The sequence below is a fragment of the Lampetra planeri genome, chromosome 3 (genome assembly GCF_965212315.1).
Source record: "Lampetra planeri chromosome 3, kcLamPlan1.2.h2, whole genome shotgun sequence".
Classification (NCBI taxonomy): Eukaryota; Metazoa; Chordata; class Hyperoartia; order Petromyzontiformes; family Petromyzontidae; genus Lampetra; species Lampetra planeri.
The window spans coordinates 18504580-18520164 of NC_136109.1; the positions used below are offsets into that span (position 1 = coordinate 18504580).

The 15585-nt window shown below is 45.6% G+C and overlaps 3 protein-coding genes across 6 annotated transcripts in view; 1 reads left to right on the forward strand and 2 right to left on the reverse strand.

The window, feature by feature from the left end:
• LOC144739587 (phospholipid-transporting ATPase ABCA1-like) overlaps window positions 1-1910 on the forward strand; it is a 71703-nt gene extending 69793 nt beyond the window's left edge. For all 3 annotated transcript variants that reach the window (XM_078622524.1, XM_078622529.1, XM_078622526.1), the window contains one exon: window positions 379-1910. In XM_078622524.1, the coding sequence (XP_078478650.1) occupies window positions 379-441 (63 nt within the window). In that variant the 3' untranslated portion in view covers window positions 442-1910. The remainder of the gene's footprint in view (window positions 1-378) is intronic.
• On the reverse strand, window positions 1794-10198 carry CAAP1 (caspase activity and apoptosis inhibitor 1). Of its 2 annotated transcripts, XM_078622548.1 has the most exons (8): window positions 9945-10198; window positions 9738-9791; window positions 8475-8717; window positions 7317-7401; window positions 6889-6967; window positions 5636-5736; window positions 5077-5286; window positions 1794-4137 (listed from the first exon to the last, which is right to left on the reverse strand). In XM_078622548.1, the coding sequence occupies exons 2-8, from the start codon at window positions 9780-9782 to the stop codon at window positions 3890-3892; spliced, it is 1011 nt and encodes a 336-aa protein (XP_078478674.1). In that variant the 5' UTR covers window positions 9783-9791; window positions 9945-10198; the 3' UTR covers window positions 1794-3889. The 2 variants fall into 2 exon arrangements, with proteins under 2 accessions (XP_078478674.1, XP_078478667.1); XM_078622541.1 differs by having other exon boundaries at window positions 9738-10197.
• A 1338-nt stretch (window positions 10199-11536) lies between these two features.
• On the reverse strand, window positions 11537-14970 carry FAM32A (family with sequence similarity 32 member A). Its single transcript, XM_078622559.1, has 4 exons — window positions 14805-14970; window positions 13604-13763; window positions 12975-13028; window positions 11537-12698 (listed from the first exon to the last, which is right to left on the reverse strand). Exons 1-4 carry the CDS (start codon window positions 14873-14875, stop codon window positions 12630-12632), a joined length of 354 nt encoding a protein of 117 aa, XP_078478685.1. The 5' UTR covers window positions 14876-14970; the 3' UTR covers window positions 11537-12629.
• Window positions 14971-15585: the final 615 nt, after the last annotated feature.

A 15585-nucleotide genomic window follows, 5' to 3' on the forward strand; every position in this document is an offset into this window, starting at 1 on the left:
GCAACAGGTGCTAGCTAATTTCAACAGGTGCTAGGTAACCGCAATGGGCGCTAGCTACCCGTAGCACGGTTGGCTATGTATGGTGCGAAGAAGTTTAATATACAAACATACAATGAACCCAAGCTAACCGCAACCAGTGGCAGCTAACCAGATTTAACAGACTGCCTAATTGACTGTCGATGTACTTTACCAAGTTGCTTATTAACGGAGTGACTGCCTGCCAAAGTGAATGACTGCCTAGCTGTCTAAACGCCTACAGTAATTGTAATATATCCCCACCGGTTCTGTTCAGCGTCTTGAGACACAGTCACATTCTGTTGTATGAAGTGACTGTCCGTGTAACTTTCCCAATGTGACCGTTCACCTCTGCCCGCCCAGGTGTTTGTGAGCTTTGCCAGGCAGCAGCGGACCGACCCCGTGGATGAAGAGACAGGGGTGTGATCCGACTCCACCACCTTCCACCAAGCCGGAGGAGAAGGGGCACTGGCGGAGCCAGTGGGGGGGTGGACGTTATTATGAGTAGGCATGGAACGATTGGGTGGAGGGGTGGCGCTGAAGGTTGGCACACTACACTATGAACCCAGCGAACCAAGTTCGATTTTACGACCACGGCTGACATTGGTGGCGAGCGATGTCATGAACTGGTCCTGGTGCGTGCCGGCTTCACCAACCCGCATTGACCAGCATGGTGAATTTAGCTAAAGAACTCCCATTACCCAACAATGTGTGCTGGTGGTGGGGGGGGGACCTTTATCCAGTGTTAGATGAACAGCTGTAAACTATGAGTACCGCATGCATAATTCACACATACGAATTAATTACAATGTATGCTAATTGTATGAAAATGTAGCATTTATCATAATCGAGCAAATGCAACTGTAGGAAATACGGGGGAGGGGGGTGGGGGGCTTTAAAATACAAATGAGGATGTAAAATATTACAAAGTAACTTGATTTCAATTCCAGCTCCGAATCATCGCAATTCGAATTGTCTCGCTGGGGAGATGAATCGTTACGTGCCCATTACCAAATACTTTTCAGAAACTGGTGCTGTGCAAACACAACATACAAACATGTATACAACGTACAAACATGTATACTCACAAAGATTCCCCACGTTTAGCCTTTAACAGACCGTCGGTGCAAGTGCTGATAGCGAGCGGCCACGAAGGCCGGCACAGCACACGCAAAGGGGGTGGATGGCTAGCACCAGGCCGGGCAGCCTTTGTCTTCCCAGTGCAGATGCTTTATACACCGCACCAGGCGCTCACTCATGGCTGTGTCGACTTTGGGAGGACCCAAGACCGGTCCAAATATCAGCCACTTTCACTGCTCGCGAGCAAGAATCGAACTGGGGTCGCCGGGTTTGTAGCGCAGCGCACGCATCACTCCACATTACCGCTCCCCTAAAAAATACAAACGTTTACACATGCACGCATTTATACACATGCCATTCATACAAAGATCCCCCTGATAGCCTTAACAGACTGTTGGGGAAAGTGCTGTTAACGAGGACCTATGAAGGCTGGCACGGCACACGAGGGGGTGGGGTAGCCAGCAAAACCCTCCGTCGCCTTTGTCTCCACTGTGGCGACGTTAACACACCGCACCAGGTGCTCATTTAAGGCTGAATGAACCTCGGGGAGGCCCAGGACCGGTTAAGATAATCGTCGCTGCTGTTGGTCGTGAGTGGGATTCAAACTCGGGTCACCAGGTTCTCCCAAATCATACATATTCATACATGCACGCATGCATCCACCCACCAACATGCACTAACGCAATCCAATATACATCTACTGCAACAAACCAGATTTATTTAAATCATGTAGCTGCGGTTGTCCAACTGGACTTGAAACGCGTGTATTAAACACTCCTGTATCGTGAACATGTGTTAATAAAAAGTGAAGAGCACTCGTGGAACGCAAACGGAACAGTACCTCCAAGGGCTCCACACATTAAACACACGAGAAAAAGCAATGAAAATATGAACAATAAATAAATGAACTGCCAATTTCACTATTTATACACCACCCAAGGCCTTCTCTTGGAACTATTCTTGGAACTACTCGCCGTGGCTGCATGTCCCAAGTTACGTATGTTTGTTGAACTTCTTTCACACCGTACGTAGCCAACCGTGTTCATTGATGCTGGAAACGGGATTCAAGTCACCATCACGTGCCATTCCGTCATGGCAATAACATCGCTCGAGCACAGACTGAATGGCGACGCCTTTACAGGGGGAGCGCGTTTGAGTGAGGCGAGATTCGTCATTCGTTTCTAAGATATATCAATTTAGCCGCCAGCCTACATGGAGTCAATTTTGGCCTTTAGTACATCGTCAATGGTTAGCGAGTGTAATTGTGAGTTTTGGTTATCCTTATCCAGTTGCTATGCACCGTGTTAAATTGTCAACGAGTCCTCAGTCATTCGCAAATGTGTCATCAGTTCCCGTGAGTAGTCATGAATAATTAACGCTTTAATAAAATCCTGGCGGTATATTCGGTCCGGGATCAGATGCTGGCCCCGCACGATACGAGGGCCCAACGGTGCGTGGGCTCGTCCCGACAACTCCGCAACCTTTTCCTCACCCGAGGTGAAAGAGCTGCTGGGTAGCCAGCTCAACAGAACCCAACCTCAGAACTCACAGCTACCTACCCTGCGTCCCTCTCAGCACGGGGGGGGGGGGGGACCAGTGGGGCATTTTAATGCCGAAAATTTCCCCACGAGCCACACCACCAAGTATACCGTCACGCCGCATTGCTCGTGGCAAGGGTTTGACAAGGGAGCGCACAGGCTGGATTTTCACCGGCCAGCTGTGAGAAGCGTGTTACGGTGGACAAGACAAAAAGCCACCAACTGCGCATATGACATTTTGAGGGTTAAGCACGTGGAGCATTAGACAGCTGTTTTTTTGCCAACCAAGTGCTATGCACAGCCTCTCAAAATAATTCGAGAGGGCAGGAGTTAGCATCATGGGAGTGCGGTGAGTGCGACGGCTCGGCGCGGGTGAACTCACAACAGGAAATTGCACCATCCTGTGGTTAGGGCCCACGGACGGTTCTCCCCGGCTCTCCTGGGTGGCCATTGCCCTTGATCGGGCAGCCAAGTCGGCCCTTAAAAGAATGGTGCCCAGTAAACAACAGGCCACTGGCTGCACCCTTGGTAACCTATTTGTAGCCGCGGCATACGCACCTACCGACGAAGCGCCTGACGACATTAAAAACCATTTCTACCGGTTCTCAGAGCAGACAATGAACCCCACAACACCTCGCCATGTGCCTTGGTGGGAGACTTCAATGCCGTCTCTCGTACTTCCAGAGATGGCCTCCGCACCGTGATTGGCCGCCGCATGGCAGCAGCATCCCCAATGACGACTCAGAAAGGCTCATTCATTGCTGTGCAATACAAGGGCTCGGCATAGGTGACACGTGGTTTCCAGCCCCACGACATTCACAGGCATTCCACTACTTCAAATGACGGCCATGCATAAATTGACCAGATATTTACGAACTTAATTGTTAATGCAATTGACAATTTGTTATCACGTCTCTTTTAATCTTGTGAAAATCTTCGTGTGAATAATCTTGGAATGAGTTTCGATTGGTAATTAGCTATGATGATGATGATGCATAAACTGACGACAATTTGTAGGATCTGTTAGGAAAATCGAAGGCAGAAGAGCAAGAGCCAAAAACGGATGTGGTGGTTAGGATGACATCGTGGAAAGGACACAGCTCAGGGCGGGGAACATCACGGAAACTTGTGCCAAGAGGAAGTACCCCTATCAGTTTCCGTACGCCTTTACGGTAAACTTCTTTCGCACCATACGTAGCCAACCGTACTAATCGGAGGTGCTTCGACCTCTGAACCCGACGGGGGAGGCGGAGTCCTTAGGAGTTCAGCCTGCGCTCATTTGCCTTCATGAGCGACTTGATCGCACGGGCCCGGAGCTCCAGTTCCAGAATGTCGTGGGCAGGGCCACAGCCTGGCACAGGTGTGGCCTTTCCGGCTGCAACGCCCTCAACAGAAGAGCACCTGGGAGACGAGGAGGGGGAGGACGAGGTGGGAGAGGAAGGCAGTGGGTCCGAGAGGAGGGCATCCAGGGTCTGGTGGAGAATGGCGGGGAGGGAGTGTGGGGCTGTGGAGGAGAGGAGGGAAGAGGGAGAGAGGGATATGAGACAAGAGGTAAGGAAAGAGGAGAGAGACAGTTACGTGACAAAATAAATGCAGGATTACATTAAATCACTTTTAAAATGTTTAGTGAGCAGATAATTGGCAACGCCAAGGCAAAATAAATTGTCAGTTCTCGTTAAAATGATATTGTTTATACATTACATGTTATATCATACATTGTAACCATACCTAGAGATGAAAAACCCAGAAAAAAGCAGGCTTATTTTCTGCTAACACCAGACACAGTTTTTTTTTAAACAGAAATTGTCCATAATAAACATAAATGTAATCCTTTCCAATTAGGCACGACATGCCTCTGCGCTACATATGAGCATGTCATAAAAATGTGACTGGGCCCTGCTCAATAAGACTTCAGAACCGGTCACACACGGCCTTCTGTGTGTAGCAAAGCGAGCACAGCACAGGTGGCGATTACGTGACAATGCCAACTGTTGCTGTGATGACGACGAGACGGTGAGACGCATTGTTGAAGGCTGTTTGCTAACCAAGCCGAGCAGTGGTTTTAGGACGATGCTGCTGCTGCTGCTGCGTTCTGTAAATGATGAAGCTGCCTGGCTCAGCGCAAAGGCATAACGCTAAATCAAATAATTTCGGAAAATGTCACCCGCCACGCATTTGTGACGTTGTGCAGTTCTAGTTATTATGGCCGAACGTACAATAAAAAAACATCTATTCTCACACATGCGATTCTATTTATGTATTGCGAGGTTAAGGAATCGATATTGGGGAATCCATGAATCGTTGGCCCGGATAATGCGTAACGTAAACACAGCTAATTCTTACCAAGAGACTGGGGGAGATGTGAACTTAAGAATGACTATTACTCTATAAGTGAATCATCATAAAATCAAGTGTGCATTATGCAAACATAGCAGACCGTTACCATGAGAATCGGGGAGACCTCTGCTGCCCATGGAGCCGTGTGGAGACAGGGGAGCCCCCTTTACCCGCTGCTCTCCCTTCTCCTCCTCCTCCACCTTCCTCTCATCTCCCTCCTGCTCCTTCTTCCCAACGTTCTCCATCTCATCCTCAGAGAGGGATCCGGCCGCCACCAGACTCAAGGCATCGCTCTCCGCGCACGATATTGCACCATCTGCAAAAGGAGTATTGTTTTTAATGAATTCACCAAAGTGTTTCCCAGACCATCTCTTGTCTCCAACTCAACGTTAATGTTCATGAACAACACCAGAATCATTTTGGGCCAGGTCAACGTAGTGTACGACCAGACTCCACGTGTCTCGAAGCCATTGCTAACGAACATGAACCTCATCCGTTTAATTTCAGGTAGAGCTCACCAAGAAGTATGCGCCGGACCATCTGATTCTCATACAAATTGCAATAGCTGATGAGAACATTTGGGCCGAGTGGACTTGGGAGGAGCCCCGGTGGGGTACACCGGCTAAACTCGGTGTAGAATGAATAAAGGAGTGAAGGAGTCTTGCCTGTGGTGGCGACCGGCGTGGCCTCATCGTCAGGCTCAGCACCAGGCTGGGTGCACGTGACAGAGGCTGCACTTGTGGTGTCCATGCACTGGCTGTTTTGCCTGGCACACGTACACATATGCATATAAACACGCGCAAATAAACACGCAAATGCACACGTATTAGGCGAGTGCTCACGATATTCGGAAGAATCTGAAAAATCTGAAAATCGGGCCAAGATCATACGTTTTCAACGATCCGACATTAACTTTTGTTTCGGACCGATCCAAAAACAGAAAATGACGCGACTCATGACATCACATCTGGGATTTTCTCGCCAAAATGGTGTCATGTGGTATCGGGTAATGCATCTTTTTTTGTTAGCAGGAAGACATTTTACATGATTAGTGCGGAATGGAAGTCACTCGAAATCTGATTAAGGTAGTGGTCACCAATCCAAGCACTAATGAGGCTAAACTCTGTTTAACCCGACAGATCTGATCAGATTGGGTACATTCCTGGTAATTTGGTAATTGGCATTTAAACAAATGAATGAATACATTAGGATTTCATATTTTAAGAACAATTTTGGACATTCAGCTTAACAGGTAGGCTATCCAAAAATATCCACTTCCATCACCATTATTACCAATGGTATCAAAAATTTTGGATTACATTAAAACATGTAAACAGCCATAAAATACCCAGCGTTGAGCCTCGGTAGTGCTTGGATTGGTGATCACTACGATCACACACAATTGGCAGTTATCGGCTGCAGCGTTGTGGACAGTGCACAAAGTCTATTGTTGCACCACACTTCTGTACAGATACGCGTATGCTCCCCATCTCGACCAACCCGCACTGAACAGCATAGTAGCGTGTGGTCAAACAATCCCCATCTCGACCAACCCGCACTGAACAGCATAGTAGCGTGTGGTCAAATAATCCCCACGGCCCACGTGGCATGGGGAGGCAGTGGCCTGAAAATGGTTGTGGCAGCGGGCCTCCAAATACCCATATTGCTGGGGCATGGTGCTGTTCACGAGCATCTGTTAGAGTGTACGTACGTTTAACTTCTTTCGCACCGTACAAAGCCAACCGTGCCAATCGGAGATGCGGGAGAAGGATACCTATGGAAGCTGACACGGCGCACAAGGGGATGCTGTGGCTAATCACACACCTGGTCGCATGTCTCCCCAGTGTTGATGTTCATACACACCACACTCGGTACTTATTTAAGGCCGAGTTTATCTAGGAGAGGCACACACACTTACCTGTTTTCACACTGTTCTGTTCCGTCCTTGGTGGTTGCCCCGATCTTATCCTCTTCTGAATCCGACCCAACTGGCTCGCCTAACAAGAGAAAAAAAGTAAATTTACCAACATTAAGACACTTTTTACAGAACACAAACCCAGAGAGAGAGGCTCTGTTAGGGTTCAAGTAACCAAGCAGAGCCTTACATGTGATGCAGGGTGATGCAGGGTGATGCAGGAGCCTTAAAGAGCCAGAAAATGACTCTCTTAGGGTGCAGTGTTGATATAAGGCTCCCTTATCATGTACGCATCTCAGTTGGCAAAATTGTTTCATTTTTAACAGGGCTGGCTCACAGAACCAGCCTAAGCCTTGTTAAGGGTTCAGTTTGAAAGTGTGAGGTTCATAGAGCCATACAAAACTCATGGAGCCGGACTAGGTCAGCGTTACCTTGCAGGACCTGGTGGATTTGTTTGTCCGACATCAGCATTAGTTGCTCCAGACAGAGGGCCTTCACCTCCTCCAGGGTACAGGCCTGAACGTCACCGATAACATCACGATTAGCAATACTGGAGATCAATGTGATAACAATCATCATTTGCAAAACCACCATCACTTCCATCACAATTATTACCAATGACATCGTTAACATCACCATCATTGTCATCAACACCAGCCAACCATCGATACGGTGTTAGAATTATAAAATTATTATGCTTTCTGCTACTGATGCAACTGCTGCGGCTGCCACTCGGGAAGCTATCACCACTGCTGATGCTTTCCATGCTGCTGCTAGTGACACTGCTGCGATTACAACACCAACCCCCTGATTTGATTGAAGAATCTATTGTTTTATATTGCAGTAAATTGCAGCACCCATGGGTGGCTGTTGGGGTGACGTGAATATATTACGTGCCACACAACACGAATTGACAAAACATGACTTCTTACACAGCAGATACGATGGAAGTATTATGAGCTTAAGAATTGTTATTAATCGATAATTTGATACATCATTCCATCATTTAAAATAATGCTGTTAGAACTACATCCATTGCTGCTATTATAACAAAGATCCTGCTGATACGACATGCTGCAACTAACGATGTTAAACACATTTATTTATATTTTACCAAGTAAGGCCCACTGAGCTATTTCACTCTTTTTCAAAAGTGACATGGTCACAAATGATAGCCCAACGAAGTGACTTATCACGTGGAAATGTATAGCAGCCAAATACTGTAAACGCATGTTTATAAGTGTGGTGTGGAGGGAAAAATCGGAGGACCCGGAGAAAAATCCACGAGACCATGGGGGGAGAAAAACACTCCAAATATACAGCAGGTTCTCAGGATCGAGATCGAACCCATGACGTTCTATAGACCAGGCGAGGTATTAACCATCTCTCCGAGTCAGGATCGAACCCACGACATCCTGTATACCGGGTGAGGTAGTTAACGTCTCGCCCATCGTGGCGCCCCAATAAAGTTGAAATTATTTCGACAAATACTACCGATGACAAAGGTGCAACTAATACTGCTAATGACAATGATCTTGCGGATGTCATTGGTGGTGGTGGTGGTGCCGCTGCTGGTGCTGCTCCATCACCGAGAGTCTCGGCGGGAGGATCCTCCTCGTCTGTTTGTCCCCCACGGCGCGGAGGCTCTGCTCCAGCAGCTGGGGCCGGTCGTGAACGAGCGACGTCATCGTGGGCAGCTCCACATCGAGGTCTGTCCCACCCTCCTCCACGTAAACCTCCTCCTGCTTCTCATCGTCCACTTCGTCCACCCCCTCGGCCTTCGCGGTCGCGGCTGTGGTGGTTGTTGTGGGATGAGGCGATCGCTGTGGACTCTTGACAGGGATGGGACAAGCATACGAACACGGGGGGAGGCCCTTTGTCAATCCACTGCTGGTCATAGAAGTGCAGTACAACAAAAGATCTTGCTGCCCTTCCCTCTGCTGTTCACCACCGTAGGGCACTCTTATGACACCTTATTTTTACAAGGAGTCATGTTTGCATTGACCACAATACCTGCAGTCGGAATGCAAACAAAAAACACAACTCTGATAATGTATGCACTGTCCTTGAAATTGATTGGTCCACACCCGAGACAGCTTTCTTTAGAGCCTAGTCTTACATGGTGTTGGACCAGATGACGCCAAAAGGCGCACAACTCAAAGACAATGCACCATCAGAGTATAAGAGCTCGGGGTAAGCATTTACACCATTGGAACCTCATTTGTCAGTAGCAAAATATGATAATTGTTTTTTACCCTTTTATCTGGCAACAACACTGACACCTTTTTTACAAGGAGTCATGTTTGGACCAATCAACTTCAAGGACAGTGCATACATTATCAGAGTTGTGTTTTTGTTTGCATTCCGACTGCAGGTATTGTGGTCAATGCAAACATGACTCCTTGTAAAAAAAGGTGTCAGTTTTGTTGCCAGATAAAATCGTAAAAAAACAATTATCATATTTTGCTACTGGCAAATACTATATGGGAGACCTTTCAAGCTGGTATCAACATATCATCCTGCCGACAGCATTCCTCGCGAAGGGTTTCTGGTTTGGTGTTTTTAACATCTTAACAACACGTGTTTCATTACTCTTTGGTTATTTCGGTAAAGTCACGTAGAAAGATAAAATAATAAATTAAATAGCAGACGACGTTTCGATTGCAACACAAGCAATCATCATCAGGTACAAATTAAAGAGAAAACAATACCTAGTAAAGTTAGAAATACAATGCGATACAACACAGAGAGTCTGCTAACACAACAGTCAACACCCTACCTGGTTGATTACGTTCTTCCAAAGATTGCTAAATGTAAGAGAGAGAGAGATTAAACACAGAACTTTACATTACCTCGCATTTCTGCCTCTTCGCTTTGCGTGGAGCCTTGGACGGCATTTGACGCCGCTTTTAAATAAAAACAAACTAAATTAAGAACAAAAGTACCGACAATCTCGCAACTTCACGACGACGACGACCAACTTTAAGATCTTAACGCAGCTAAAATGAAACCAATAGTTTAGTAACCAACACACCGGTGCTGCTGTAAGGAATTGTCACCTTTTACTTGACACACCAAACTCAACTAATTGGCTGCGTCGGGGTAGCGGGCGGGGTGGGTTCAACGAAACATCTATAATTTGCGCGATCTAAGCCAACAACAAACAAAACCAACCTCTACCCGCGGATAATTAAATTTTTCTCGCCAAAAATCCTCTCGAATCTACGTCCACGACGAAGTTAAAACGCTCCCGCGTCCGCCGCCGTCGCGTGCGATCTGAAACACGGCCCAGGGAGGATGAACATTTAGGCGACGCTTGCTGCCCTCGAGGCGGATTGAGCGCCCCACGCGCGGCCATTCTCACGCGTCCACCGCCTCCAGGGCAGCAACCCGTTGCAAATATTCTCCGACGTAGAGAGAGGCAAGTAGATGCGAGCTCACGCGGTTCACTCGCAAAGTTCCACGCTCACCCCAACGCCCCCCCCCCCCGGAACATGAATGAATGCTTAAAGTACCGGATTATAAGACGCACACGAATCTTCTTCTGGTTCTTTCGGTAAAGTCACGTAGAAGGGAAATAATTAAAATAAAACATAATAAAATAAAATTCTCACGAAGACGCTGTCTTTCCGACAGCCCTGTTCTTCGCCTGAGGACGGATGCTTGCGTTGTGGCCGAAACGTCGTGAGAATTTTATTTTTTTATTATTTCCCAAGATGAATCCCTGCAGTCACGAAAGCTTTAAATCGAAATTTATGCACACGAATGTCATGTATTGGGGTGGTGCTGATGTGTTGGGCAGTGGTGCACAAAGCACAGATAACCTAGCGACAGAGTTTCTGTGTAAGTTTAATACGTAGGCTTTCGCGAACAATATTATCCATATTAGAGGGGTTTTTTTGGCTGAGATCGCGTAAATGTGTCGTTACACCCGCCATCACCAATTAGTAAGGGTTATCACGTCAACAGAACATTCCAATTCGTTTATAGTACAGCTCACCGGTGTGTTGGGAGAGCAAATCCACATTTACAATCGGAGCACGACGTTTCGTCAGTAATTGCAACTAGCATCATCAGGCGATAGCCAGATTTGTGGAGAAATTTTCCCGTTTCGTTCTTAGGGGGGTACATTTGATGTAGTCACTTGTGAGCCCTTCAAGTGCGAAGGCCGGGGAGAGGGGGTAAGAAAAACCTCTATTGAGTCGTAACAATTCACCACACCAAGCAATTGGTAGGTTTGTAATTCAGGGTGCCGATTCAGGAATTCATTATTTGTAACATTGTGGTGAATGTTCACGTGAACCCACAACACTGGAAAAGATAAATTCTTGCGCAAGGGATTTGATGTATGAAATGAGATAATCTACTATATATTAATGAAGGTACCGATACATCATTATACCTATAGAAATAGTTAGTGGTGTATTTTGATGGCGTTTGCTCAACAAGTGATGCTATCAGGCGCGTGATTTTATATGATTGAGTGGCATATGAAGTTGAATTGAATGCAACACGGGTGCTTTATTGGAGGACAAGAATTCTGGATTTGGTTTGGACGGGAAAGAATCTGCATAGGTTGACAAGGTTCTGTATTGAATGCAAGCAGTATTCTGCATTAAAAAAATAATACCGTATTGGACAAGACCAGGAATTTGTTGTATTTTTTATTAATATAACCAGACACTTTAGGTTAAAGAAGTTAGGACAGCCGATGCCATTGGCACAATCACACCTTGCTATCACTTCCTTCTGCCAGATCCTGCAGCTGTTGCAGTCGGCGCCCGACCTCCAAGGACAGCTTTGTCTCAACATCACCATCGTCTGTCTGCCTTTAGGTCTTCTCCTTGTTATAGTCCGTACATCTTTCAAGGACCCCTCATACAATATCATCACCGCCACTATCTTGTTTGAAGTCTTCCCCTTGGTCACTGAACTCTGGGTATCGGTAGAGTGCCCTCCTGTATCATGTACACTTGTCTTCTAATTACATCTACAAGGATTTTACACCACTTTAGAATCTGAACCTCCACATTGTCCGCTCTTATCCTTCTATGGAATTAATAGCATATATTTGGACCTGTATGCAAAGGTCAGAAGCAACAATTTTAATTGCCTGTGTAAAGTCCAACTCACCAATAAAGTAGGGCAGACATTACAGAAACATTATTCATACACGAATCGTTTTTTTATTTAAGCTACCCAAAAAGTCAACAGCATATTTCTTTCCAACATGCACATAGGCTATGTGTCCAAAGCTGTCAGATACAAATGAGAAGCTTCAATATTGAAGAAAAATACTATGAATTGACTCTTTAGGACAGCCCAAGTGATCTGACAATGATGTAACGAGCAAAGTTTTCAAAGTCACAACAAGGACATCTCTTGAGTGCATCCATATGAAAACAATCTCACAAACATTCAAAGAAATGTAGGGCAGCCCAGGGAAACAGAACATAGGTTGGTAGCTTCTAGAGAAGTCAAATGTTTTTGGGTTGGATCTAAAACCAGAAAAGCCCCTCCAGTCTCACAAAGCCACTTTGATCAAGTGTCCATATTTGGAACGTTTGGCTACATCTTAAGCAATTTTTGACATTTTTTATTTAGCTCTCGAGTGGGGGAAACATTGGATTGCCTAAAGAAAACCCACCCACCACATATTAGAGGTAACAATAAAACTCAAAAATCTCCACCATTAAGCCAGGATAATGCCTGCGGTACTGCTTTTTGAAGGAACATGAGGAGCATTATTTTGTCCAGCTGACTTTAGGAATGTCGTAATGTTCAGTCAGTGTGTCGAGGTGGCGGTTGAATTCCTGTAGACAGAAACAGAGATCAACATCAGAAGCAGCTTCATAGAAGTAGCAGCAACACCATCAGCAGCAGCAACTTCAACATAATCATCATTAGCTTCAAAGGCAATCGTCACATTTGTAGGATTATCAGCAGCGGCTTCAATATCATCGCTTCCATCACCAGCAGCATTATCGATCAATTACCATCAGGATTGTCACTACTTCTTCCACATAACATGGAATCTTAACTGCAAGAGATGGTGGGTAATTACCACAATGACATTGCAAGATGCTCACCTCTACACGCTGCTTGTGTGTCTTGGATGCCTTCTGCAGCACTCGCTCCATTTGCTGAGTAAGCACAAAAACATACATATAAATAAATACACTTGTACATATATAACATGTACTAGCATGAATACAATATATGCATAAACTACACATACAAAGTTCTAAAAGCCAAGCACATCACCTCCCAAAAATTGTGACATTATAGCTGATATCAACCAATCAAAGCCTGCTACAAAAAACAAAGATTCTTCGTTTATCCTTAACAGACAGTTTGGGAAATGCTGTTAGCACCGAAGTCTGCTACCATACATATAAGCACGCACATCAACATATATCATCATCAGCCATGGTAATTTTACTGATAGATTAAGGCCAACACAAGCTGCAACTATGTCAAGTACATGTGATGTAATAATAAACCTACATCTCGTTGGTTGACGTCCTCTCTGACGCATACCACCCCTTGGCTGGTGCGAGCGTTAGTGTTAAAGCTAGTAGTGTCAGTACTTGCATCAGGGCCTAGTGTCATTGGTAGTGTCAGAGCTCGTGGTACTACGTGTTAATGATAGTGTCAGTGATTGCATCATGGCTATCACCATGACCAGTGTCAGTTAACTGTTTAGGGTAATCCATACCCTCTTCTCCTGCATCTTGTCGAACGCCTTCTGAGCGGGAGTCCTCGTGTCTATATGTCCCCGCGGTGTCTCCCTCTCGTCCTCGTTATCTCTGCCTCCCTGGGCGCTGCTCACGCCGGTCTCCATCACTTTCCTCGCATCTCCGGAACGCTTACGCTTCCTGTGAAACATGAGAAGATGCAGGAAGTGACAAAAATTAATAAACAGACGCAAGGGATAACACAAGGGTGGGGGGGTTGGCGAAAAAATAGGTTATGCAGAGCCAGGACGACGTAGATGAGACACTGGGTAGTGGGTGGAGGGCAGAAATGAATACAAATACACACGCAGAGAGAATAGGTGGAATACAGGGAGACATGGTGGAAACCCACAGGGCAACGTGAAGACAGGGAGACTCACAGAGATACGGACATGAAGAAATACAATAACATGCAACTATAGACATGGACTAAATCTCCAGGCAGAGGCACACAGATTACACAAAAAGACAACACAGGCACGATATACATATACACACAGGGAACAAAATAGTCCAAAGAAATAAGGCACAGTCATTAAATACACTGAGTCACAGATTAAATACTAAGACACAAAGGCCGTGCAGCACACACAAACACACCGATATAAACAAAAACACAAACAAGGATAAAAGACACGTTTACTGATACATCGATAGACACTGAGAGCATCAAATACGTACAGACACGGACAGATATATATAAACACGAACCGACAAAGACAAATGTACATTAGGACAAAAACATAAACACGCACACAATGACAAGAATCAGACATTAGATACAGAGACACGCCGAGACGATCCACACACAGGGTCAGAGATAAACACACAGACCAGAAGATACAAACAGACTTAAAGACAAACATCACGTAATACAACTCTGTGACAATTCACTAAATAAGCAGTATAAGATTAATCATAAAGAGTTCATGCATAATTAGACCCATCTATAAAAACGTTTCCCGATAGCGCAATCGTGTACCGGCCTCGCCTGGCCTCGCCGTACCACTGAGAGAGGGGTTGCTCGGTAGCTCCGCCAAGCAACACCGTAGGCTTCATAGGCCTCAACTAGGCCGGAGTACAATAACGATCCAAATATGGACCAATAAAGCGCGACACAAATATGCGGACATTTAAAGAAAAACATCGTGAAAACGTCGACGCTACACAACGAGTGCTTACTTTTTGACTCCCAGTTCCTTCACTCCTTTCAACTTGAGCGATCCCTTCTGAACGCTTTCGTAGTCGGCCATCGTTTAGTGCGAGACGAGCCCAGCGACGAACCCGACACGGAGACTCGGGGCGGCTACGTCACGGCGCCTCCTCCTATTGGCTGGAGGCGAACACGGCCACACAAAAGGCACCCGGATAGCCTCAAAGAGGGCGGTTCAGGGGCAAGTGCAGCTCCCCCCATATCGATAATCTAAATGCAAGTGTACCTCGGTTAACGATATTAATTGGTTCCACGAAAATCATCGTTGATGTAAATTACCGTTGATCGAAAATAGAAATACATCATGGGACCTCCTTTGACAGTAACCAAAATATGAGGATAGGTTTTCCCCTGTTATCTTCATTCCTTGTGAAAGGTTTCAGTTTGGTGTTTTAACAACTTAACACCTGTTTTGTTGCCAGATAAAAGAGGAAAAAACTATTATCATAGTAAATACATGTTAAAAAGGCTTAATTTGTTCCGAGGCGATCGAAAGTTGACCCTTTTCACCATAAAAAACGTAGCTTCTAATATTTAAACACGATATTTTAATCAATAGACGTTATGAGAACATATTCAATATTTACATTCATATAAACACGGATAAGTAATGAATCAATAAAGCATACAATTTTGCATAAATAGAGCATAAAATAAAAACAAATTTCTTAACTTAGGTTAAGAAGATGGGTGGCTTAACGGATTGATGGAGAAGTTGGGGTGGGAGAAAATTAATAGTTATTGATCTTC

Bases quoted from the DNA above. Each gene is read 5' to 3' on its own strand.
- CAAP1 (XM_078622548.1), bottom strand. From the start codon at position 9,782: ATGCCGTCCAAGGCTCCACGCAAAGCGAAGAGGCAGAAATGCGAG. The intron at 5,737-6,888 runs GTAAGTGTGTGT...TACGTGTGCCAG, and splicing joins ACAGAACAGTGTGAAAACAG to GCAAAACAGCCAGTGCATGG. The intron at 4,138-5,076 runs GTAACGGTCTGC...TCTCCTCCACAG, and splicing joins AGGTCTCCCCGATTCTCATG to CCCCACACTCCCTCCCCGCC.
- FAM32A (XM_078622559.1), bottom strand. From the start codon at position 14,875: ATGGCCGACTACGAAAGCGTTCAGAAGGGATCGCTCAAGTTGAAAGGA. The intron at 13,764-14,804 runs GTAAGCACTCGT...CATGTTTCACAG, and splicing joins AAGGAACTGGGAGTCAAAAA to GAAGCGTAAGCGTTCCGGAG. The intron at 13,029-13,603 runs GTATGGATTACC...GTGCTTACTCAG, and splicing joins ACAAGATGCAGGAGAAGAGG to CAAATGGAGCGAGTGCTGCA.